Raw genomic sequence first — 26,600 nt, forward strand, 5'->3', positions numbered from 1 at the left:
TGACACAAAAAACCCGATGGGCAACAATACAGATAATTATAATTAATAAAACGCAGAGAATAGAAAAAAAAACACAATAAAACTCACAGTGCCCTCAGAATATTCTGCTGGTCGTGCAGTGGAGAAGGGGGAATTAGGTGGATACAGGGACTGAGCGGGAGATGTAGCTCAGGGGAGATCGCCTCATCAAATCCAAGTGAGCTTTTCCTTTCACAGTCCAAAGTAAATTTATTAGTAGTATTAAGTGTTATGGAAAAACATAATACTGCGTGAACGTCTTAGGCACGTATATATACATGGGTATGGTGCCCAAGACTTTTGCACAGTACTGTAGTGATTTTATGTTTTGCACTGTACTGCTGCCTCAATAACGAGCTTCATGACATATGTGAGTGATGATAAACCTGATTCTGATCTGGGTCTCTGTTGTGGACTGAGAGTGGAAAGGGGACAGGGAGAGTGGGGGCCATTGTTGGGAAAAGGGGAAGGGAGAGGGGAGGGAGTGGGAAGCACCGGAGAGATATTCTGTAATGATCAATGGACCAATTGTTTGGAATATATGAGCTCGCCTGGTGTCTCAAGGCTGGGTGTGTCTGCACCCGTGCCGTCCCCTGGCACTGCTCCCCTACCACCTGTCCCACACCCCACCCACGGTGCACCACCCTCACCATTCCCAGCATCCTTTGCTCCCGCCAGATCTACAAACTCGCTCTCCGCTCCAAGTTGACAACCACAGTAGCTGTACAGATGTGCCCGAGACTTTTGCACTGTACTATTCCATATTCATGGATTTGCAGACCATTACACACAAGACGTCTTCAAGGAGCAATGCCTCAAAAAGGCGGCATCCCTCATCAAGGGCCCCCATCACCCAGGCCATGCCCTCTTCTCATTGCTACCATCAGGGATGGAGTACAGGTGCCCGAAGGCTCGGCACATGCCAGTGATGTTAAACCCGAATCTGATTCTGACTGGAGATCCTGTGGTTGCTGGTAATCCAACACACACATACACAAACTTGGCAGATCAGACTGCATCTCCGGGGAGGAACAAGCAGTCAATGTTTCGGGTCTTCGAGAAGGGTCTCAGCCCGAAATCGAGACTGTTTATTCCCCTCTGTAGATGCTGCCCGACCTGCTGAGTCCCTCCAGCATTTTGTGTGTGTTGCCGTGGATTTCCAGCGACTGCAGAATCTCTTGCCTCTGTAATAAACCTGGCGCTCATCACATCGGTAGAACGGCCGGGAGAAGATTCCAAGGGACGGGGATCAGCAAGGGAGGAGAATGCCCCTCACAAATCCGCGAGAGTTTAATTTCTCCTGCGGAGATCGGTGAAGCTTGGTCAGATAGCTCAGACCCAAGGGATCGAGGCGCAGGAGCATAACTAGGCCATTTCACCCCTTGAGTCTGCTCCACCATCCCACAGTCGGTAGGTGAATTGGTCGTCGTAAATTGTCCCGTGATTAGGTCAGGGTTAAACCGGGTTTGCTGGGTGACGTGATATATCAGCAAGTGGAGTGGTGTCGCAGCAATAACCTTGCACCCAGCGTCAGTAAGACCAAAGAATCGACCGTGGACTTCAGGAAGGTTAAGATGAGGGAGCGCACACCAGTCGTCGAGGAAGTGGGAAAGGGCGAGTTCAATTTCAAAGTCAACGTCTCTGGGCCAAACGTATTGACGCAGTAGCAGAGGAGGCATGGCGGTGGTGATATTTCACCAGGAGTTTGAGCACGATTGGTTCTGTCACTAAAGATAAAGGTGACTCCAGTTAGCAGCTCTGATGGGCGCCATCAAATATTTCCGTTTTGGCTGAGAACCCAAGGTCTGTACAGTTAGTAACACCGTTTTAACCAACTGTTATTTAAGATTGATTGAACAGATCGATCTGGTTGCAGGTGCTCGCACTCCTCCCCTTCAACACGGCCGAAGGCTCATTTAAGAAAATGAGGCTTCTAAGTCCCGGTACCGACCGTTTTCCTGGCAAACGCACGGTCTCCGGTATAAAATAACATCAAGGCCAGTTTGCTGCACCAGAGAAGCATCAGGACCGCTTCTGTCTTTAGTTTCATGGAACCTCGCTTAACCCCTTCCGTTCCGGACGCAGCAATTCAGACCGATGGGTTCACCATGCACTGCCGAGTCTTTTGAGGGCAGGGGGCGGAGGAGATGGTCAGCCGGTGGTGAGCAAATGTGGCGCTGCTGCCCCAGTCCCGTTCGCCAGACCGGGAACTCCTCCCGATCCAGCGCCGTCTGTTTTCAATTGCCGTGGGAGATTTCGGTACTGGTGTACATCCCACCACAGGCCAAACAAGCTCCAGACTCACCATACGATGTGATCAACAGGCATGAAACAGGAGTGTGGCCTTGTGAACATTTCAGCTGCTAATTGATAGGCACCGAATTCCTACAGAGCACAAGCCACTCGTCAGCCTCCTCAGCTGGAGACACTTGGACGACTTACCTCCACGTCTGCACAGATTCAGAATGGGGCTGTTATGACATTGAACATGCCCCGGGGAAATTTTTTCACAACACCAGATACCCTGTCGAGGATGCCACGCAACAGTGAGTGGACGGAAGCTGACTCTGCCCTTTTGGAAGGTACCAACATCTACTCAGCCCAGGTATGCGAAATCTTTCCTGTACCACTGAGTAAACCGGACAAAATTCACGCCGTTGAAAAAGGACCAAATCTGCAGCGAGGTCATGCAATACTGTGAGCATGGGTGGCCAGCTTTTTCAAAAGGGGCTCACGAACTCAGACCATACTGGCTTGAAAGAGATGCTCTCACTGTTCACTGTTAAAGGCCTCCAGACACGTCATTCCCACTTCAATGCGTGCCAAAGTCATCGGTCAAATCCAGCAAGGGAATCAGGGCTTTGAAAAGTGTCGCCTGAGAGCGAGGCGATCCGTGCGGAGGCCTGGTCTCTGCACGCAGCTGGGAGAGGAAAGCAACATGAACTATGCAGAAGACTGCACGAGGATCAAGCTGAACCTTTCTGCCCCACGGGATTCCCAGACATTCCACGGCAAGTTGCAGGCATTTTCAAGTTGAAAAGGGACAAGTATCTTCTGACAAACAACACCCACAAAATGCTGGAGGGACTCAGCAGGCCAGGCAGCGTCTATGGAGAAGAGTGCAGTCGGCATTTTGGGCCGGGACCCTCGGCAGGGCTCCGGCATTCTGTGTGTGTTTCCACGGATGCTGCCGGGCCTGCTGAGTTCCTCCACGCATGTTGCTCGGATTTCCTGCATCTGCAGATTTTCTCTTGTCTGTGATTCAATACCTTCTCACTGTGGCATACAACTCATGGAGTGTTGAGGTGTCCAGGCTGTCCCCTACATCCTCAGCAGCAGTTATACAGCACCTGAAAGCTGTCTTCACTCACCATGGAATACCAGAGACACCATGGGCCATAATCCAGCCACTCAGAATTCAAAATCTTCGCTAGGGACTATGAGTTCAAACACCAGCCACGCGGTTCATGGTGCCCAGAGACAAATGGAGAAGTGGAGAGGGAAGTGCAAACTGTTATGAGTCTCCTACTGAAGGCAAAAGACCCCTCAAAGCACTGGTAGCTTATCCCTCCACTCCTTTTGCAAATGACCACAGTCCATCGGAGCTGTCAACGGGGCAGAGACTGAGAACAGGCCTGCCCGTTCTTCCTTCCCCTCACTTACTGCGCTTACACAAAGTGAGAAGCTTTGAGACCACAGCTTGCGAAAACGCAGAGTGTCTCACCCTTAGAGCACGTTCGTTGTCGCTGCTCAGGAGTGCTGAAGCCGCCTGGGCTTCAGACCAGTTCGCCAAAGGAACAATGGCCCGGCAGCGTGCGCCACCATCATTTGTGATCAGGACAGAGAAAAAGGCGGAACGGGTGTGCATTCGTGTCTCTTCAAAGTCCATGAAAGGTAGAGAAAGGACTAGAGTGGCCTGATCCTTATGACGGGATTCGGATCTCCATCCCCTCCAGCACTTCCAGAAGCCTGTCCCAGATTGGGCTGTTTATCTGTCCCACCACGGGGATATACTCCATAGCCTGACAGCTCAGGGAAACTGACTAAAGAGGCAGAATAATCCTCTCACTTTGCCGGAGGGTTCAGGTACCCTACTTCATTAGATTCAGTGTTTTTAAAGAGTTCTAATGTCGAAGACATTTCGCAGATGAGACTGTTCTATTTTTTTTCAAGGAATTGGTGAAAAGAGGAAACAGTGAGATGGTTTAAAAATAAAGAGTAGGTAGTTATTTTGGCAATTCTTTTCAATGCTTATGCAAGGACCATTGAGGTACAAAGTGAACCGTTGCTCAATTTTGGCGACTGCAATTTCAATGCAGTCTTATTCAAGTATGAACAAAGGTTTTACTTTTTTTTCCCCCTCCAAGAAAGAGGGACGTAGGGGCAGTTAATTCCAACGTCACTCAGCGAGCCACTCTCACGTGGAAGGAGTTCGCATGGAGGTTTCTCAGTGAATTTCTGTTGAACATCCAGCATGCTGGCATCCTGGTGTGCTCTGCACTTCCCCTTAATAGCGATACAGTCCAGTCCATCACAGACCACTGACCTCATCTACAAGAAGGCTGTCATGGTCCTGGCCGGCATTCCCCACCTTTTCCCTGTCCTCCCTAATTGGTCCTTAATCCCCACACTTGATTCCCAATTCCTCTCCGTCACCAGCACCTGGCCTCCGTTAGCCACCAGAGGATAAGACCCCAGCAGCTCCGGTCAGCCCTTGCCAGATTGTTGGTCGACTCTCAGCGAGAGAGAGACAGAGGAGCCTTGCTCCAAGTCTTCAACCCCGTACCTCTCCGTAAACCAAGTCTCCCAGGTCCTGACTCAGCCTGGTCCCGATTCTACACTCGCTCCGGAGATCCTGCACTCGGGTTCGTTTTCCTGCCGCGTCCCTGTCACAAAGACAGCATCAATCATCCAAGACCCCCCGCCATCCTGTCTTCTTGATCAAGAGGCACAGAAGCCTTGGGGTCCCACACCACAGGTTCAGGAACAGTAATTACCCTTCAACACCCAGTCTCCTGAACCAGCGTGGATAACTTCACTCAGCTCAACACTCAACTGATCTCACAACCTACAGATACCCTATTCAAGAACTCTACAACTCGTGTTCTCAGTATTATTAATTATTATTTTGTATTTGCACAATTTGTTTTACACTGTCAGTCCTTGTGGGTAGTTTTTCATTGATTCTATTGTATTTCTCTGTTCTATGCTGAATGCCCGCAAAAAAGTAAATCTTGGGATTTAAAAAAATATATATATATACATACACACACACACACACACACACATTTTATAATGAATTTGCTTTCTTCTGAGCCATTGGTATAAAGTTCAGGACAGATCTGATCTGAGGTTTATATTTGAACAGTATTTGACACCCCATTAGTTCCAAAAACTCCTTATCTATGCGAAACTACTAATTACTGGGTAGAGACACTTTAAAATAGACTTTATCCTCACTAGCCACACTAGCTGTGGGGTGCACCAGAAATAGAAACTGAATTGAAAGCTCGGCGATAGAAGGCAGAAGGCAATGGCGGAGGGATGTCCTCCTGACAGCTCAGTATCAGTCCTCACACACACTCACAGGAACAGAGATGAGGAGAGAGAGAGAGAGAGTGAATGAGTGAGAGAGAGAGAATGAGAGAGAGTGAATGAGTGAGAGAGAGAGAATGAGAGAGAGAGAGAGAGAGAGAGAGAGAGAGAGAGAACAAGAGAGAGAGAGTGAGTGAACGAGAGAGAGAGTGAGTGAACGAGAGAGAGAGAGTCAGTTAACGAGAGAGAGTGAGAGAGAGTGAGTGAACGGGAGAGAGAGTGAGAGAGAGAGTGAGGGAGTGAGAGAGTGAGAGAGAGAGTGAGAGAGAGAGAGAGAGTGACAGAGAGAGTGACAGAGAGAGTGACAGAGAGAGTGACAGAGAGAGTGACAGAGAGAGTGACAGAGAGAGTGACAGAGAGATAGTGACAGATGGACAGAGAGAGAGAGAGGCAGAGGTGAGAGGAGCAGATGACGGTGCAGAGAGAAGAGGACGGGCAAAGAGGGGGGCAGAGAATGGGGGTGAGAGAGAGGGATAGAGACGAGCAGGGGGTAGACAAGAATGGGCAGTGAGAGAGAAGTGGGGGGGCAGGCAGAGTCAGCGAGACAGAGAAAGAGAACAAAAGGAGGGAGGGGTTACAGTGGGGAAGACCGACAATAGCCAGAACATTGGAAATTACCTTGCCGGGGCAATGGGGTAAAGGGAGCGCCCTCCCAGCTTCTTCTGTAACCGTGGTTCTGGGCTCTTTCCCTTCTCTCACCCCTCTACCATTCACAAGACTGAAGTTGTGGGGTTAGCACGGCCGGAGAGAGGCCGCACTCACCTGGAACTCCTGGGCGAAGCAGTTCTCCGTGCCATCCGCCTGCTCCAACGCGTCCAGGTGCTGGAGGAATGCCCGCAGCCTCTCCTCCATGGCCAATGCGAGTTCGGGACTGCGCTCACTGCCGGCCCATCTGGTGCCACCGCTCTCTGGGTCACTGCTCCCTGGATTCCCAAATATTCCGCCTGGTCCGTGCCCGCACCACGGATCTCCCTTCTCCCTCCTGCCCCGCACCACAGATCTTGCCCCCCCTCCACTGCTCAGCACGGGTATTTACCGTCACCCGCACCCCGCCACTCACTTCGCGCTCCCTCCCCGTCCTCTGTCTCACTCGCTTTTCACCCTCTCCGTCTCCCCCACTCTCGCAAACTCTCTACCTGTCGCACTCTTCCCTTCCGTCTCTCAACAACTCTACCTGTCGCTCTCTCTCCCCTCCCTTCCACTAACCGTCTCCTCTTTTTACCTCCTCCCCTGTCGCTCTCGCACTTGGTCAATGTCCCATTCAATCTCTCGGTCCTCTGTCTGGCTCCTACTCCAACCCTCGATTTCCTTTTCGTCACTCCTTTTTCCTATCCTATTTTTCTCCCTTAGTGCTGTCTTTTTCCCGTCTTTTTTTCCTTCTCTCTTTTCAACCTTGCCTCTCACCTCGTTCGCCTCCCTTTCCTTTCCTCTTTCCCTCCCTTCCCCTTCGTCCCCCTCGCTGCTGCCTTCCACTTTCCCCTCTCTGAAACTTTGATTCTCTTTTTCTTTCTCTAACTTCCTCATTCACTTGTTTTCCTTTCTCCTTCCCTTTCTCCTTTCTCCTACCCCTTCTGAAACTTTTCAACAATTTTTAATACCCCTAAGTTTAACACCGCCCGCTTAACGACTATTGGATGGAGAAACAGAGCCCATTTGTTTATTGGATAATTTAACTGTCCATCAGACTCCTTTGCACCTGTCGCTGTGATCCAGGCAACGCTCACAACCACCCTCCTCAATTTACCATTAGGTTCAAGCCAAATCAATCAAACTATTATCGAAATTATTGGTTAAAATATAGGCGGGCCATTTCATTTTCTCTTTTCGTTATTGATGAATGTAGCTGTCAATTACAAAAATTGCAGTTTAATTGGCTAATATCTGGGGTGGGAAGAGGAAACTCCGGTGATTGGTTTTGAGGTGCGAATACCGCTGTTTTATTGGTTTCCCTTCAAGAGCCCGCAAAGTGTCTGCCTATCTAACATGGATTGGTCGAGATTATGACCGGGGGTACAGTCTGATTGGTCAGTGGAACTGTCGATCAAAGCGAATGGGAGCCGGGGTTTGTGCGCAGGTGCGAAGCTAAGTGTCAACAACCGGGCCGGGCAACGGGGGACAGGCCGAGGCTTGGGGCCTATTCCGGAGGTGAGTGTGACAGAGAATAGGTAGGTAGGGAGGGATGAGGGATGGAATAGAGGCGTCTGGACAGGAGAGGAAGGATGGATGGGAGGAGGGATGGAATAGAGGCATGTAGGGAGGGAGAGGAAAGGCGAGGATGGAGGAAGGAGGAATGGAATAGAGGCATTTAGGGAGGAGAGGAAGGACGAGGATGGGGAGGGAGGAGGGATGGAATAGAGGCATTTAGGGAGGAGAGGAAGGACGAGGATGGGGAGGGAGAAGGGATGGAATAGAGGCATTTAGGGAGGAGAGGAAGGACGAGGATGGGGAGGGAGGAGGGATGGAATAGAGGCATGTAGGTAGGAGAGGAAAGGCGAGGATAGAGGAATGGAATAGAGGGATGGTAGGAGAGGGAGTAGGAGAGGGTAGTAGAGGGGTAGGGGTGAGGATGGAGGTGAGGGGGTGTTGAGAGTGGGGAAATTGGAAAGGGGGAGGGATGAGGAGTGGAAGGGATAGGAATGTGGAGTGAGAAAAGGTAGAGAGGGGGAGTAGGGTAGAAGCAAGGAAGGTCAGAGAGGAATTTCCCTCCGACTGAACCTGTTTGACTGGTCTGGTGAAGTGTAGTTTCATGCACAGAGGACCTGAATCTCCCCTCCGTCTGCGTGCCCGCTGGGCCGGGAAATCACAGCCAGAATGCGAAGCCTGCCCAGTGAATGCCAGTCAGTCAGTGACCACAGAGAGAGGAAGCTGCTGGTCACGATTCCGTGTCGTGCTGTCAACCACACTGAATCTTCTGTCCCCCTTTCCGACTCCAACCCAGCCGCAGGTCAACTGGTTTCTCTTAACCCCCCCCCCATGGGAGATGTCTTACTGATTTGTCTGGTTCCCCCATGTACACCATTCCTGCATTAGGAGGACCATTAATCTCCCTGATAACTAACTTAATTGCACACAAAACGCTGGAGGAACTCAGCTGGCCAGATGAAGGGTCTGTGTACTCTTTTTCCATAGATGCTGCCTGGCTTGCTGAGTTCCTCCAGCTTTTTCTGTGCCTCTGTGTGTGTGTTGCTTTGGATTTCCAGCAGATTTTCTCATGTTTGTAACTAACTGTCTCCTGCCTAGTACCTGGCCCTACCCCGATTTAACCCTAACCTAATAGGGACGATTCGCAACGACTAGTATGTGGGACGAAGCCCGGAGCGCCCATGGGGAGGGTGCATAGAGGGCACCAGGAAGGAACTCCAATGCCCCGTGCCGTAACAGCGTCGCGCCTGCTGTTACGTTACCGAGGAAACCGCGGCACCAGGAGAAAACCCACGCAGTCGCGGGGAGAACGCACGAGCTCTTTCCAGACGGCGGCGGAATTGTACCCGCGTCCCTGGCGCAGTAGCAGTGCCACGCTAGCCGGTATGCTAGCTGTGCTGCCCCCTGGTGGATCGGCTGCCAGAGGGTGCGGTTGAGGCAGGAACATTGAGACAATTAAGAAATTTGTGGGCAGGTAGATGGATGATGACCTGGGTCTATGGCATAAAAAAGATTGGGAATCCTTGGTCTAGAAGGGGATGGATCAGCAAGTGCTGGGAATGAAGGTTCTTACAGAAAGTCAGGAGGCATGGGATGCAGGCTGTGTCGTTAGACAGTAGGCTCACTGCTAGAAGGCAGAGGGTGGTAGTAGTTGGAGATCTCCCTGCAGGGAGGTTGGTGACCAGTGATGTCCTGCAGAGATCTGTTCTGGGACCTCTGCTCTTTGTGATTTTTATAAGTGCCTTGGGGGTGAGTCAAGTCACTTTTATTGTCATTTCAATAGTAAAAATAAGACAAAGTTTTTTCAGGACCATGGTGTTACGTGACACAGTACAAAAACTAGACTGAACTACATTTAAAAAAAACACACAGAAGAAAAACTACACTAGACTACAGACCTACCCAGGACTGCATAAAGTGCACAAAACAGTGCAGGCATTACAATAAATAATAAACAGGACAATAGGGCAGTAACATGTCAGTCCAGGCTCTGGGTATTGAGGAGTCTGATAGCTTGGGGAAAGAAACCGTTACATAGTCTGGTCGTGAGAGCCCGAATGCTTTGGAGCCTTTTCCCAGATGGCAGGAGGGAGGAGAGATTGTATGAGGGGTGCGTGGGGTCCTTCATAATGCTGTTTGCTTTGCGGATGCAGCGTGTAGTGTAAATGTCCATGATGGCGGGAAGAGAGACCCCGATGATCTTCTCAGCTGACCTCAGGGTCTCAGCTCAGCTGCAGGGTCTTGCGATCTGAGACGGTGCAATTTCTCAACCACGCAGTGATGCAGCTGCTCAGGATGCTCTCAATACAACCCCTGTAGAATGTGATGAGGATGGGGGGGGTGGGAGATGGACTTTCCTCAGCCTTCGCAGAAAGTAGAGACGCTGCTGGGCTTTCTTTGCTATGGAGCTGGTGTTGAGTAAGTGGAAAGGTGGGTTAGTGAATTTGTGGTAGGCACAAAAGTCGGCGGTGTTGTGGATGGTGTAGGGGGTTGCTGTTGGTTACAGCGGGACATTGGTAGGAAGCAGAGCTGGGCAGGCAAGTGGCAGATGGAGTTCAATCCGGAGAAGCACAGAGCGATCGACTTCGGAAGGTCTGAATGCACCGACATAAATTAGTTTGTGGGGTGGGGGGCACTTAGTTGAGTACCTCTGCTGTCTCTGCTGATAGTGGAATTCCCCGATGGTCAACCATTTTAATTTCCATCCCCATTCCCGTTCTGACGAGTCAGTCCGTGGCCGCCTCTTTTGCCAAACCACGATGAGGCCACTCTCAGGGCAGAGGAGCAACACCTCCTATTCCATCTCGGTAGCCTCCCACCTACCTGATGGCTTGAACATCAGAGGACTGAGGAAAGAGGGAGCAGTTTCAGGTTCCTGGGTGTCAAGATGACTTGGGATCTAATCTGGTCCCAGCAATGTAGTCATAAAGAGCAAGACGGCAGCTATACTTCATTAGGAGTTTGAAGAGATTTGGCAGGTCAACAAATACACTCAAAAACTTCTATAGTTGTACCGTGGCGAGCATTCGGACAGGCTGCATCACTGTCTGGCATGGAGGGGCTACTGCACAGCATGGAAGGAAGCTGCAGAGGGTTGTAAGTCTAGTCGGCTCCATCTTGGGCACTAGCCTATTAAGTACCTAGGACATTTTCAGGGAGCGGTGACTCAGAAAGGCAGCGTCCATTATTAAGGACCTCCACACCCAGGGCGTGCCCTTTTCTCGCTGTTACCATCAGGTAGGAGGTACAGAAGCCTGAACGCACACACTCAGCGATTCAGGAACAGCTTCTTCCAGTTCCTAAATGGACATTGAACCCTTGGACACTACCTCACCATTTTTTAATATACAGTATTTTCAATATATGTGTACTGTAATTGATTTGCTTAATTATTATTTTTATTTCATTTATTGCAGTCGGCCCTCCGTATCGGCAGGGGTTAGGTTCCGGGACTCCCTGCGGATACCAAATTCTGCGGATGCTTAAGTCCTTTATATAAAATGGCGTAGTATTTGCACATAACCTACGCACATCCTCCCGTATACTTTAAACCATCTCTAGATTACTTATAATATCTAATACAATGTAAATAGTTGTTATACTTTATGGTTTAGGGAATAATGACAAGGGAAAAAAGTCTACATGCTGAAACAACAGTGCTGGAGAGAGAACCTCTGGGATTTTTTTATCAATCCCGATCCACGGTTGGTTGAATCTGCGGACGTGGAACCCGCGGATATGGAGGGCCGACTGTGTTTATTATTGCTTCTTTTCTAGATTATGTATTTTATTGAACTGCTGCTGCTAAGTTAACAAATTTCCTGTCACATGCCGGTGATAATAAAACTGATTCTGATTCCTTCCGGGAATTTTTTCTCTCTCCCCATACCCACTTCTATTACCCACTCTGGCCTTTTGCCTCTTCCCCTCACTTGCTTATCACCTCCCCCTGTTTCCCCTCCTCCTTCCCTTTCTCTTATGGTCCACTCTCCTCTCTCCTCTCCAGTCAGATTCCTTCTCCAGACCTTGAGCTTTCCCACTTACCTGGCTATCCTCCTTACCAATCCCTCCACAACCACCTTATTCTGGCATCTTCTCCCTTCGTTTCCAGTCCTGAGGGAGGGTCTTGGCCAAAATGTCGACTGTTTATTCATTTCCATGGATGCTGCCTGACCTGCTTGAGTTCCTGCAGCGTTTTCAGGTTGAACAGGAGGGGACTAACATCCTTGGGGGTAGGTTTGCTAGTGCCGCCCTGGGGGAGGTGGGGGGGGGTTTAAAACTAGATTTGCAGGGGAGGGGAACCAGAGTGTTAGAGCAGATAGGTGGAGGAGGACAAAGGTGTTGCGAGAACTGCAAGTATAGTGCATGGAATAAAGCCAGATCTAACATATAAAGAGGCTTCGAGGAAAGAGAAGCAGAATAAAGGGTGTAAAGGTAATAAGGTAGAGGGGCTAAAGTGCGTGTACTTCAATGCAAGAAGCATCAGGAGGTTCTATCTCCATCATCAGGAACTGAGAGCTTGGATACATACATGGAATTCTGATGTAGTGGCCATTACAGAGACTTGGCTGGCACCAGGGCTGGAATGGATTCTCAATATTCCTGGATTTCAGTACTTTAAAAGGGATAGAGAGAGGGGAAAGGGGAGGAGGAGTGGCATTACTGCTCAGGGATACTATTACAGCTGCAGAAAGGGTGGGTAATGTAGCAGGATCCTCTTTTGAGTTGGTATAGGTGGAAGTCAGGAACAGGAAGGGAGCAGTTACTCGATTGGGAGTATTCTATAGGCCCCCGGTAACAGCAGAGATACCCAGGAGCAGATTGGGAGGCAGATTTTGGAAAGGTGCAAAAGTAACAGAGTTGTTATCATGGGTGACTTTAACTTCCCTAATATTGATTGGCACCTGATTAGTTCCAATAGTTTAGATGGGGTAAAGTTTATCAAGTGTATCTAGGACGGATTCCTGTCACAGTATGTTGACAGGCCGACTAGGGGGAATGCCATACTAGATCTAGTATTGGGTAACGAACTGTCAGGTCACAGATCTGTCACAGGGCGAGCATCTGGGGGACAGTGATCACCGCTCCCTGACCTTTAGCATTATCATGGAAAAGGATAGAATCAGAGAGGACAGGAACATTTTTAATCAGGGAAGGGCAAATTATGAGGCTATAAGGCTAGAACTTGCGGGTGTGAATTGGGATGATGTTTTTGCAGGGAAATGTACTATGGACATGTGGTCGATGTTTAGGGATCTCTTGCAGGATGTTAGGGATAAATTTGTCCTGATACGAAAGATAAAGAATGGTCGGGTGAAGGAACCATGGGTGACAAGTGAGGTGGAGAATCTAGTCAGGTGGAAGAAGGCAGCATACGTGAGGTTTAGGAAGCAAGGATCAGATGGGTCTATTGAGGAATATAGGGTAGCAAGAAAGGAGCTTAAGGGGCTGAGGAGAGCAAGAAGGGGGCATGAGAAGGCCTTGGTGAGTAGGGTAAAGGAAAACCCCAAGGCATTCTTCAATTATGTGAAGAACAAAAGGTTGACAGGAGTGAAGATAGGACCGATTAGAGATAGAGGTGGGAAGATGTGCCTGGGGGCTGTGGAAGAGAGCGAGGTCCTCAATGAATACTTCTCTTCGGTATTCACCAATGAGAGGGAACTTGATGATGGTGAGGACAATATGAGTGAGGTTGATGTTCTGGAGCATGTTGATATTAAGGGAGAGGAGGTGTTGGAGTTATTAAAATACATTAGGACGGATAAATCCCCAGTGCCTGACGGAATATTCCCCAGACTGCTCTACGAGGTGAGGGAAGAGATTGCTGAGCCTCTGGCTAGGATCTTTATGTCCTCGTTGTCCACGGGAATGGTACTGGAGGATTGGAGGGAGGTGAATGTTGTCCCCTTGTTCAAAAAAAGGTAGTAGGGATAGTCCAGGTAATTATAGACCAGTGAGCCTTACGTCTGTGGTGGAAAAGCTGTTGGAAAAGATTCTTAGAGATAGAATCTATGGGCATTTAGAGAATCATGGTCTGATCAGGGACAGTCAGCTTGGCTTTGTGAAGGGCGGATCGTGTCTAACAAGCCTGATAGAGTTCTTTGAGGAGATGACCAGGAATATAGATGAGGGTAGTGCAGTGGATGTGATCTACATGGATTTTAGTAAGGCATTTGACAAGGTACCACACTGTAGGCTTATTCAGAAAGTCAGAAGGCATGGGATCCAGGGAAGTTTGGCCAGGTAGATTCAGAATTGGCTTGCCTGCAGAAAGCAGGGGGTCGTGGTGGAGGGAGTACATTCGGATTGGAGGGCTGTGACTAGTGGTGTCCCACAAGGATCAGTTCTGGGACCTCTACTTTTCTTGATTTTTATTAACGACCTGGATGTGGGAGTAGAAGGGTGGGTTGGCAAGTTTGCAGACGACACAAAGGTTGGTGGTGTTGTAGATGGTGTAGAGGATTGTTGAAGATTGCAGAGAGACATTGATAGGATGCAGAAGTGGGCTGAGAATTGGCATTTGGAGTTCAACCTGGAGAAGTGTGAGGTGGTACACTTTGGAAGGACAAACTCCAAGGCAGAGTACACAGTAAATGGCAGGATACTTGGGAGTGTGGAGGAGCAGAGGGATCTGGGGGTACATGTCCACAGGGTACAGAGGAGATTTACCAGGATGCTGCCTGGTTTTGAGAGTATGCATTATGATCAGAGATTAAGGGAGCTAGGGCTTTACTCTCTGGAGAGAAGGAGGATGAGAGGAGACATGATAGAGGTATACAAGATATTAAGAGGAATAGACAGAGTGGACAGCCAGCGCTTCTTCCCCAGGGCACCACTGCTCAATACAAGAGGACATGGCTTTAAGGTAAGAGGAGGGAAAGTTCAAGGGGGATATTAGAGGAAGGTTTTTCACTCAGAGAGTGGTTGGTGTGCGGAATGCACTGCCTGAGTCAATGGTGGAGGCAGATACACTAGTGAAATTTAAGAGACTACTAGACAGATATATGGAGGAATTTAAAGTGAGGGTTATATGGGAGGCAGGGTTTAAGGGTCGACACAGCATTGTGGGCCGAATGGCCTGTACTGTGCAGTATTGTTCTTTGTTTTGTGGATGTTGCTTTGGATTTCCAGCATCTGCAGAATCTCTTATGGTGCACAGGCGAGATTCATCGTAGTGTGGAGGAAAAGCAGGATCTTTGGGCCAACGTCCATACTGTAGATCTCTCCGAGTTGCTGTGAAGGTGGATAGCGTTGTTGAGAGGGTGTATGGTGTGTGTTATCCTTCGTTAGTCAGGGGATTGCGTTCAAGAGCCTCAATGTAGTACTGCAGCTCTATAAACCCCTGGTCAGACCACACTTGGAGCACTCTGTTCCATTCTGGTCACGTCATTATGGGAAGGATCTGGGAGCTTTAGAGAGGGTTCAGAGGGGATGCTGCCTGGATTAGAGAGCACGTCTTGTGAGGGTAGGTTGAGCGAGCTGGGGCTTTTCTCTCCAGAGCGGAGGAGGATGAGAGATGACTTGGTAGACGTGTACAAAATGTTAAGCGGCATAGATGGAGTGGACAGCCAGTACTTTTCCCCAGGGTGGAAATGGGTAATAGGGGGAGGCATGATGTTATGGTGCTTGGAGGGAAGTATGGGGGGGGGGGGGAGGTCAGAGGTAGGTTTATTTTTAAAAGGGAGTGATGGGTGCGTGGAAGACGCTGTCAAGGGTAGTGGTGGAAGCCGATACACAAGAGACATTTAAAAAGCTGTAAAATAGGCACATGGATGATAGGAAAATGGAGGGTTATGTGAAAGGGGAAGATTGATCTTGGAGTAGGTTACAATGTCAGCACAACATTTGTGGGCCGAAGGGTCTGTGCTGTGCTGAACTTGTCTGCATCCTATGCAAGTAGAATTAGTTTGAATGTACATCCTGGCTGCCATGGGCACGGGTGGGCCAAAGGGTCTCAGTCTGTGTCCCTGCAATGTTGGATCTGGGAGGAAGTGGGAGTCCGTGGAGGCTGGATTGTGACGGGGTATTTGAAGAGGGGGAGGAAGCATTTGGGGAGGCAGGGTAAGCGAGGGGTGTGGGGAATCAGCAGGGAAAGAGATGAGATCTGGGTGTATCGGTTGCTGGTGGTCAAATGTTGTGGTCTATTCGCACCCGGCCCTCCCCCCCACACATGGTCGCAGGGAGAGCCACACCGAGGCACACACGTGCGCACACTCGGACAGCGCTGAAGGTCGGGATCGGACTGGGCCTCTGGAGCCTCTTACCCCCCGCCCCCCCATGTCACAGAATTGGACCCACAGGCTCTCAGGCCATTTAGCCTCTGGTTGGGAGTGTGAACGGTGAGGGGGGGGGGAGGCCTGTGTGTACGCGTGGTTTCCGTGTGTAATTATAACTGATGCACTGTGCAAGAGCTCGCACGTTGTCTGGCGTTCTAATCCTGGCCACTGGCGTCCACCGCTCGCTGCCTGAATCAGTTCTGTGGGGGTTGAGGTGCGATTGCAGGCGCCGCTGTGAGCTGCCTATTTCTCCGCTGCTTTTTTTGGGCTCGTTATTATTAAAAGCAGCCTCTGACCCGCACCAGCAAGAGCCCCGAAAATCTGAGACCGTGTTGTCTTTCACACATAGTGCTGAAGTGCTACAAGCAGGATGTGGAACCTTTCAGAGAGGGCGAAATAGGTTAACCAAGATTAGGGGGTGGGTGGGAGGCACGTAGTGGACATCGAGGAAGACTATATAAAGCCTCCAGCAGAATCTGCACCAGGTGGAGAAATGGTCTGAAAAAGATCAGATGGAATTTGTTGCACTTTGGGAGGACTAACCAGGGTCGGTCTTACACAGTGAACGGGGTGGGGGGGGCACTGAGGAGTGTGGTAGGACAAAGGGATCTGGGAATACAGGTCCATAATTCATTGAAAGAGCTGTCACAGATAGATGGGGTCATAACGAGAGGTTCTGGCACATTGGCCTTCATAAATCAGATCACCGAGTGCAGGAGTTGGGATGTCGGACGCTGGAGAGGACTAATGTGGAGTGCTGTGTGCAGTCCTGCTCACCCACCTGCAGGAACGACGTCAGTAAGCTTTAAAGAGCGCGGAGTGTGTGTATGTAAATGTGAGTGTGTGTGTGTGTTATGTCTTAGTGTGTTTGTGAATGTATGTGCTATATATGTGTGTGTGTATGTATAGAAACAGACAGACAGACAGACAGACTTTATTGATCCCGAGGGAAATTGGGTTTCATTACAGTCGCACCAACCAAGAATAGCGAAGAAATGTAGCAATATAAAACCATAAATAATTAAATAAAAATAAATAAATTATGCCAAGTGGAAGTAAGTCCAGGACCAGCCTATTGGCTCAGGGTGTCTGACACTCCAAGGGAGGAGTTGTAAAGTTTGATGGCCACAGGCAGTAATGACTTCCTATGACGCTCAGTGTTGCATCTCAGTGGAATGAGTCTCGGGCTGAATGTACTCCTGTGCCTAACCAGCACATTATGGAGTGGATGAGAGTCATTGTCCAAGATGGGATGCAACTTGGACAGCATCCTCTTTTCAGACACCACCGTCAGAGAGTCCAGTTCCACCCCCACAACATCACTGGCCTTACAAATGAGTTTGTTGATTCTGTTGGTGTCTGCTACCCTCAGCCTGCTGCCCCAGCACACAACAGCAAACGTGATAGCACTGGCCACCACAGACTCTTAGAACATCCTCAGCATTGTTGGGCAGATGTTAAAGGAAACGTACACAGATATATATATATATATCATGCCTGCGTGTGTACCTGACTGCCACTGAGCATGTGTGTGGAGTCCACACATTCTACCTGTGACCCACTAGGTGTGCAGGGGTTGATGGGTGAATTGTGTGGGCGAGGGGGAGAATCTGGGTGGGGTAATCGATGGGTGAATCGTGTGGGCGAGGGGGAGAATCTGGGTGGGGTAATCGATGGGTGAATTGTGTGGGCGAGGGGGAGAATCTGGGTGGGGTAATCGATGGGTGAATTGTGTGGGCGAGGGGGAGAATCTGGGTGGGGTAATCGATGGGTGAATTGTGTGGGCGAGGGGGAGAATCTGGGTGCGGTAATCGATGGGTGAATTGTGTGGGCGAGGGGGAGAATCTGGGTGCGGTAATCGATGGGTGAATCGTGTGGGCGAGGGGGGAGAATCTGGGTGCGGTAATCGATGGGTGAATTGTGTGGGCGAGGGGGAGAATCTGGGTGGGGTAATCGATGGGTGAATCGTGTGGGCGAGGGGGAGAATCTGGGTGCGGTAATCGATGGGTGAATCGTGTGGGCGAGGGGGAGAATCTGGGTGGGGTAATCGATGGGTGAATCGTGTGGGCGAGGGGGAGAATCTGGGTGGGGTAATCGATGGGTGAATCGTGTGGGCGAGGGGGAGAATCTGGGTGCGGTAATCGATGGGTGAATCGTGTGGGCGAGGGGGAGAATCTGGGTGGGGTAATCGATGGGTGAATCGTGTGGGCGAGGGGGAGAATCTGGGTGTGGTAATCGATGGGTGAATCGTGTGGGCGAGGGGGAGAATCTGGGTGCGGTAATCGATGGGTGAATCGTGTGGGCGAGGGGGAGAATCTGGGTGGGGTAATCGATGGGTGAATTGTGTGGGCGAGGGGGAGAATCTGGGTGGGGTAATCGATGGGTGAATTGTGTGGGCGAGGGGGAGAATCTGGGTGGGGTAATCGATGGGTGAATCGTGTGGGCGAGGGGGAGAATCTGGGTGGGGTAATCGATGGGTGAATCGTGTGGGCGAGGGGGAGAATCTGGGTGGGGTAATCGATGGGTGAATCGTGTGGGCGAGGGGGAGAATCTGGGTGGGGTAATCGATGGGTGAATCGTGTGGGCGAGGGGGAGAATCTGGGTGCGGTAATCGATGGGTGAATCGTGTGGGCGAGGGGGAGAATCTGGGTGCGGTAATCGATGGGTGAATCGTGTGGGCGAGGGGGAGAATCTGGGTGGGGTAATCGATGGGTGAATCGTGTGGGCGAGGGGGAGAATCTGGGTGCGGTAATCGATGGGTGAATCGTGTGGGCGAGGGGGAGAATCTGGGTGCGGTAATCGATGGGTGAATCGTGTGGGCGAGGGGGAGAATCTGGGTGCGGTAATGGATGGGTGAATTGTGTGGGCGAGGGGGGAGAATCTGGGTGGGGTAATCGATGGGAATGGGGGACAGATGAAAAGTGATCAGTGTCATCGGGTGGTTGAAGGATGGCACAATTCGATGGGCAAAAGGGCCTGTTTCTGCGACTAAAACTGATCAGTGGATTTGCCTGTGGGCACAAGCGATGCGCCAGGGCTTGGAGATGGTGGCAGCTGCCAGGACGCGCTTGTGTCTGTGGTCTGCTGGCGCTCGGTCACTGGATTAGCATGGACCACTGCCAGGGTGAATAGTCTGGATAAGCTCCCACTCCCTGTTAAATGTTCTCATGGCGTCTGTCACAAAGAGCCTCTGACAACCAAATCTAGCTCCCGGTCTTCATGTGCGGCTTAGCTACTAAGCCCAGCAGAGGCATTCCTACTGACAGGAGAAGGGTCAAGGCGGGTTCGGGCACCACAAAACCAGTCGCTTTGGGCAGATGGGGCTCGTCAATTGTGGTTGGCAGCTCATCTAGGAGAAGGAAAGCTCCCATCTTAAACCTCCGCTGCCTTGAGGCTGTGTCCTCTCATGGGAAAGGCCTCGGGAGTAATTCTGTAGCAGGAGTTCCCAAGGCAGTCCTAAGTGGAATTCAGTGGGGACTGGCAGCTCCTGTGCTAAACTGTATCGGTCTGTGCTGTTCCTTCGGGTTTATCAGCCGCAGGGAGATGGGCATCCTGCCGCGTGGGCAACAGCTGGCTCCCCGTATCGTACTGCCCTGCAATGCATGGTCGACCCTAACCAACAGAGGCCCTCATTTACAGCTCACGCCTGAAGATGGGGTGGACAATGAGGCCTTCGGTTCCTTGCCTGGACTGCTAATACTTGTCAACAGGTTTTTTCAAAAGTGTTGCTTCCTTAGAAAATTTTGTTTATGTTAGGCTGCTTGGAGCTGAACACCAATGTAATTTCAGGCTACTTGTGTCACTTAGGAATTTGGAGAAACAAGAAATTAACTTTTATTGAATATATTGCATTTAACTGCATAATGCTTTGCGGTAGTTCAACTAAGCTAAAAATGTTGATGTACTCCACTTCTGAGGCTTCTCGCTGAAGTGTCCGACAATAATCAGCCGGCATTGATGGATTCCAGTTGGCCTGATACCATTTCTCCGTGACCGCAATGTCACCAACAGCCCTAAGGTTTGCTGGAAAAAGTCTAAATGGGAATGTAGAAGATGAATCTTTTGTGACATGTTGCGCTTCACGGTTTTGTGTGCTTGAAGCATGATGTCAGTCAGTTGCATGTAATTTGGTGCTCTGTAGTTGCCAAGAACATTTTGAACGCCCTTGAATGCCTTCCATGTGATTTTCTCCGGTCCCACTAGAAGTTCTTTGAATTGCCTGTCATTGATGACCTGTTTGATCTGTGGACCAACAAAAATGCCTTCCTCAATCTTGGCATCAGTTATTCTGACTTGAATTATGAATTCAAATAATATGGGTGATTTAAATAAAAATGGTGTGCGATAGGGAAATTTCATGGTGATTTTCATGATCAGCAGCCCAAAATCCATAAGATACAGCCAAAAGTATTTAAAAGCGAAATCTTGTTGCCCAGTGTTATTAGCATCTTCCTCTGTGGGACTGGTGCAGGGCTCGAACTCACAATCTGCCTCAGGGTCTAGTGACTAATGGAGCACGTGACCGCTCTATGTGCGGTCTAGTACCATGGTGTTTGCCTTGGCGCTTTACTGTGCAAAGCACCCGAAATATCAGGGTTCAGTTCCCACCGCTATCTGCCCAGGGGTCAGGGACATGGCAGAAAGGTGATCTTCCCTGTTACTGATCTGACACTTGTTTCTCTTCCAGCCCCAGCATCCGCTCCCTCTCCATCTGCTGTGGGGAGTCTCTCACCGACGATGTGGTTCCAAGCACCACTCCTGGCCTCCAGATGAACTCCAGCGAGAGGGAGCGCTCCTCCCCTCCCCCAGGTAAAACCATCGGGATGACTCCCCCTTTCACAACCGTAGATCTGAGTTTGATCTTTACATACATACACATACACACTCTGCCACCAAGCTGCTTTGACCAGGTCTCTCTGTGCCCCTCTCTCTCCAGGTTGCTCCCCCAATGGCTCGGGGGCAGAGCTGGCAAAGCAGGAAGCGGAGCTGGGGGAGCCCCCGCCCACATCTGGGACCCCTCCTGATCACAGAGGGCAAGAGGGAACGCCCACCGTGGGTGAGTTTCACCAGATTCGGGAGTGCGGGGTAGGATATGGGGGAGGGAGTGGCGCGGGCAAGCTCCTCTCTGCTCGTCCCCCAAACCAGGCCCATTTGCTGAGCTTATCCCGTCCCGTTCCCCCTCCCCCAGCTGGAGATAGTGCGGACAGACTGCAACAGACAAGCTGGGCCAAAGGGCCTGCTTCTACAAGGTGGTGGTTGCATTCTGGGCAGTTAAACCAGGGCTGGACTTGCACAGTGAACGGCTGTGCCCCGGGGAGTGACGTAGATCAAAGGGACACGGGTACAGGTACACAGTTCCCTGGGAGTGACAGCACAAGTAGGCAGGCCGATGAAAAAGGCGGTTGTTACGCTGGGCCTCATTGGTCAGGCCACTTAGCGCAGGAACTGGGACATTATGTTACCACTGTATGAGATATCGGTGAGGCTGCAATTGGAGTACTGTCAACACGAGGAAATCTGCAGATGCTGGAAATTCAAGTAACACACACAAAATTTTGGTGGAATGCAGCAGGCCAGGCAGCACCTATAGGAAGAAGCACTGTCGACATTTTGGACCGAGACCCTTCGTCAGGACTAACTGAAAGGAAAGATAGTAAGAGATTTGAAAGTAGGAGGGGGAGGGGGAAATGTGAAATGATAGAAGATTGGAGGGGTTGGGGTGAAGCTGAGAGCTGGAAAGGGATACAGAGCTGGAGAAGGGAAAGAATCATGGTACAGAGTTGGAGGCTTCACCCCACCCCCTCTGGTCTTCTCCTATCATTTCGCATTTTCCCCTCCCCCTCCTACTTTCAAATCTCTTACTATCTTTCCTTTCAGTTAGTCCTGACAAAGGGTCTCGGCCTGAAGCGTCGACAGTGCTCCTTCCTATAGATGCTGCCTGGCCTGCTGTGTTCCACCAGCACTTTGCTTGTGATACTCACTGGCTGCTCATATGACCGTCCACCACCTGTTCCCTTGGCTTCACATGACAGATCAGGTGCTGCCTCACCTTGCCCCAGGGTGACCTGCAGGCTGGCGGAGGGAAGGTATCTCCAACTTGCCACCCAGAAGCACTCCACACACCCCAAATGTCCCAACTGAGAATCTGTCCTCACTGCGGAGTTTCCAGAACAGGGTACCCTCACTCTCTCTGTGCGTGTCTTGGCAGCCAGCCTGTGGGGCTGCAGGTTCTTATCTCTGGCCCTTCTTATCTGATGGGGGGAGGGTGGGTGGGTGGGTGGTCTGGTCTCCTCCTGAACCGTGACACTGAACCTCTGCTCAGAGATCTCCCCAGTGGGGAGGCAGGCCCCGTGACGCCCAGCCACACACCTGCACTCACCCCCTGTCCCAGCACTTGTGGTAGAGTCATCCTGCATGAAAAACAGGCCCTTCAGCCCAACTCGTCCATGCTACCTTTGTCCAGGCATTAGTCAGCCCCCTCCCTGCCTCAGCCATTCATCAGCCCATACAGATACTTCATAAGCAGCATTCACAGAAGTAGATGAGAAAACTATGCACAATATGTATTAAAATAAAACACAATTGGACCGAAAAGGAAGTCCACGTTAGTGCAAAGTGGCCACACTGTAGTGAATTTAAAAATGCAGAAACGAAGAAATCTGCAGATGCTAGAAGTTCAAGCAACACGAATGCTGGTGGAGCGCTGCAGGCCAGGCAGCATCTATAGGAAGGAGCACTGTCGACGTTTCGGGCCAAGACCCTTCGTCAGGACTAATGGGAAAAAAAGAGATAGTAAGAGATTTGAAAGTGGATGGAGGAGGGGGAGACCTGAAATGATAGGTGAAGACCGGAGGATGAGGGATGAAGCTAAGAGCTGGGAAGTTGATTGGCAAAAGGGATTCAAGGCTGGAGAAAGGGGGAGTATCATAGGGCGGAAAGCCTTGGAAGAAAGAAAGAGGGAGGGGAGCACCAGAGGAAGATGGAGAACAGGCAAGGAGTTATTGTGAGAGGGAAAGAGAGAGAGAAAAAATTTAAATTAAAATTAGGGATTAAAAAAAAAATTAAGGGGAGGAGGGGCATTAACGGAAGTTAGAGAAGTCCATGTTCATGCCAACAGGTTGGAGGCTGCCCAGACGGAATATAAGGTGTTGTTCCTCCAATCTGAGAGTGGCCTACTCTTGACAGTAGAGGAGGCCATGGATTGACATATGGGAATGGGACGTGGAATTAAAATGTGTGGCCACTGGGAGATCCTGCTTTCTCTGGCGGACCAAGCATTGGTGTTCAGCGAAACAGTCTGCCAGTCTGCGTCGGGTCTCACCAATATATAAAAGGCCTCACTGAGAGCACTGGACACAGTATACCACACCAGCCGACTCACAGGTGAAGAGTCGCCTCACCTGGAAGGACTGTCTGGGGCCCTGAATGGCGATGAGGGAGGAAGTGTAAGGGCAGGTGTAGTACTTGTTCTGCTTACAATAATAAGTGCCAGGAGGGAGATCGGTGGGATGGGATGGGGGGGACGAATGGACAAGGGAGTCATGTAGGGAGCGTTCCCTGCGGAAAGCAGAAAGTTGGGGGGGGGAGGGAAAGATGTGCTTGGTGGTGGGACCCCATTGGAGATGGCGGAAGTTACAGAGAATATGTTGGACATGGAGGCTGGTGAGGTGATAGGTGAGGACAAGAGGAACCCTATCCCTAGTGAGAGCAGATTGCGTGAAAAGGGAGAGATTGAGATTGAGAGAACTCTGCGTTTGAGAGCAGAGTTGATGGTGGAGGAAGGGAAGCCCCTTCCTTTGAAAAAGGAAGACATCTCCTTCATCCTGGAATGAAAAGTCTCGTTCTGAGAGCAGATGTGGCAGAGACGGAGGAATTGAGAGAAGGGGGTGGCATTTTGATAAGTAACAGGGTGGGAAGAGGAATAGTCCAGGTAGCTGTGAGAGTCCCGGGGCTTATAGTAGATATCAGTAGATAAGCTGTCTCCCGAGATAGAGACAGAGAGATCAAGGAAAGGGAGGGAGGTGTCAGAAATGGACCAGGTAAATTTGAGGGTAGGGTGGAAGTTGGAGGCAATGTTGATGAAGGCAATGTTGATGAAGTCAATGAGCTCAGCATGGGCCAGTACAGTCGTCGATGTAGTGAAGGAAAAGTAGGCCTGGAACATGGACTGTTGAACAAAGCCAACAAAAAGGCAGGTATAGCTGGGACCCATGCGGGTGCCCATGGCTACACCTTCAGTTTAAAGGAAGTGAGAGGAGGCAAAGGAGAAATTATTGAGAGTATGGACCAATTCTGCTAGATGGAGGAGAGTGGTGCTAGGGGGGATCTGGTTGGGTCTGGAATCCAAAAAGAAACGGAGAGCTTTGAGACCTTCCTGGTGGGGGATGGAGGTATATGGTGAAAATAAGACAATGGGGGGGTCAGGGAACTTGAAGTCATTGAAAAAATTCAAAGCATGAAAGTGTCACGAAGATAGGAGGGAAGGGATTGAACAAGGGGGGATAAAACAGTGCCCAGGTATGCAGAAATGAGTTCAGTCGGGCAGGAGCAAGCTGAGACAATGGGTCTACCTGGACAGGCAGGGTTGTGGATCTTGGGAAACGGGAAGTGTGGGGTGTGGGAGCTATGAGGTAGGTGGAGGGTGAGAGGAGGCAGGATAGAAGTTTGAAAAATTGATGAGAGGTGTAAGTAGTGTAGACAGGCAGTACCTTTTCCCAGGGTACTCGGGAACTTGCAACTTCGACTGCTAGAGAGCATGCATTTGGGGGGGAGGGGTTTAAGGGAGATGTGCAGGGCAGGCTTTGTTGCACAGAGAGTGGTGAGTGGCTGGAGGGTGTTGTCAGAGGTGGTGGACACATACAATGGAGGTGTTTCAGAGGCTGTTGGACAGACGCGTGAACAGGACGTTGTTGGGGATGTTGTCGGAGAAATTCCATTTTACTGGACAGGCACTGACGTGCATCTCCTTCCCTCTGCAGACGCTGCCCCCCTCAGCCCGCCAGCCGGCGAGGACGAGGAGGCGGAGGCACTCTCCGAGCTGCTGGCGGGGGAGAGGGAGCCCTCGGACGCACACGCCCCTCCCAAGAGGGATGAGGACATCACGGCGGACGCCTGGCGCGCCCACCGCAAGCACGTCTTCGTCCTGAGCGAGGCGGGCAAGCCTATCTACTCCCGCTACGGCAACGAGGAAGCCCTCTCCTCCACCATGGGCGTGATGATGGCCCTCGTCTCTTTCGTGCAGGCTGGGGATAACCTGATCCGCTCCATCCAGGCAGGTAGGAGCGCCCTTGAGGGGAGGGGAGAGGTCACGGGTGGGACTCTGATCCAGGCATTTGGGGAGTTAATAGATTCGGTAGCCTATTATACGGGTTCCCCCCGCTATCCAAGAGTAGAGTGATCCTATGAAACCTTTCGTAAAATGAAATGTCTTAAAGCGAAGAAGCAATTGCCATTAATTTATATGGGAAAAATTTTTGAGCGTTCCCAGACCCAAAAGATAACCTACCAAATCATACCAAATAACACATGAATGCTAAAATAACACTGATATATAGTAAAAGCAGGAATGATATGATAAATATACAGCCTATATAAAGTAGAAACATTGTATGTACGGTGTAGTTTCACGTATCACAATTGGGAAGCCAGCGAGCCAAAATCGATTTGGAGAAAAAAAATCGGCACGTACACGCATGCGCAAACAACTGCCCGCACAAGGCTTCACGGTCGTGGTAGCCACATGTAAAGTGGGCATCTTTTTACCGGAAAAGTAAAAATCCTCTTTGGTTAGCGAAAACAGGTACTAATGTAGGTCTTTTGTAACAGCAAGCTGTCGTAAAGCGAACGTTCGAAAATCGGGGGGCCACCTGTATAGTGGAACCTGGTACGGTCATCTGATGCTGTAGGCCAGTCACTAATGTTCAACCTGCTGTGCGTTCAGAGATTTGAGTTACTGTCGCCTTCCTGTCAGCACGAACCAGTCGGGCCATTCTCCTCTGACCTCCCTCATCGACAAGGTGTTTTAGCCGACAGAAGTCTGTTCTTTCTTGCACTTCATTCTCTGGAAACTCTAGACTGTTTACAAAAATCCCAGCACTTTCTGAGATATGTGAACCCCCCCTCCCCATGTCAGCAACAATAATTGCACGGTCAAAGTCACTTAGGTCACATTTCTTCCCCCGTTCTGATGTTTGATCTGAACAACTGAGCCTCTTGACCTTGTCTGCATGCTTTTATGCACCGAGTTGCTGCCACGTGATTGGCTGATTAGATACTTGCATTGACAAGCAGGTGAGCACTTGGTGTAAAGAGAGTAACAGATCCCTGGAAATGGCTTCAGACTGGCATCTGATCCTGGAGTTTGTGCATTTATATATAGAATAACTGAGCCCTGGGTATGGGTTGCAGACTGGGATCTAATCTAGGGGCTTGGGGGATGGTTTATATAGAATAACAGATCTCCAAGAGTGGGTTACAGGCTGAGATCTAATTTCTTCCTATCCCATCCTCCTCCTTCACCCCAACTTTCTCCCCACCACCCTCTCCCTTGCCTCCCCCTCCCACACCTCT

General features: G+C 50.4%; 2 protein-coding genes and 1 long non-coding RNA gene across 3 annotated transcripts in view; 1 reads left to right on the plus strand and 2 right to left on the minus strand.

Annotated features, from left to right (window-relative positions):
* Positions 1-7,203, minus strand: part of ptpn18 (protein tyrosine phosphatase non-receptor type 18) — a 60,647-nt gene extending 53,444 nt beyond the window's left edge. The window contains 1 exon segment of the mRNA XM_059949561.1: positions 6,376-7,203. The gene's annotated coding sequence lies outside the window, so the exon portion shown is untranslated.
* Positions 7,204-7,599: 396 nt separating this feature from the next.
* mon1ba (MON1 secretory trafficking family member Ba) overlaps positions 7,600-26,600 on the plus strand; it is a 38,328-nt gene continuing 19,327 nt past the window's right edge. The window contains 4 exon segments of the mRNA XM_059949559.1: positions 7,600-7,758; positions 20,719-20,840; positions 20,968-21,087; positions 25,010-25,306. Of these exon segments, the coding sequence (XP_059805542.1) occupies positions 20,801-20,840; positions 20,968-21,087; positions 25,010-25,306 (457 nt within the window). The 5' untranslated portion in view covers positions 7,600-7,758; positions 20,719-20,800.
* LOC132380624 (uncharacterized) overlaps positions 18,854-26,600 on the minus strand; it is a 39,416-nt gene continuing 31,669 nt past the window's right edge. Inside the window, exon 3 of the long non-coding RNA XR_009507827.1 lies at positions 18,854-20,273. This is a non-coding gene — a long non-coding RNA (uncharacterized LOC132380624). The remainder of the gene's footprint in view (positions 20,274-26,600) is intronic.

Source organism: Hypanus sabinus, chromosome 24 (genome assembly GCF_030144855.1).
Source record: "Hypanus sabinus isolate sHypSab1 chromosome 24, sHypSab1.hap1, whole genome shotgun sequence".
Classification (NCBI taxonomy): Eukaryota; Metazoa; Chordata; class Chondrichthyes; order Myliobatiformes; family Dasyatidae; genus Hypanus; species Hypanus sabinus.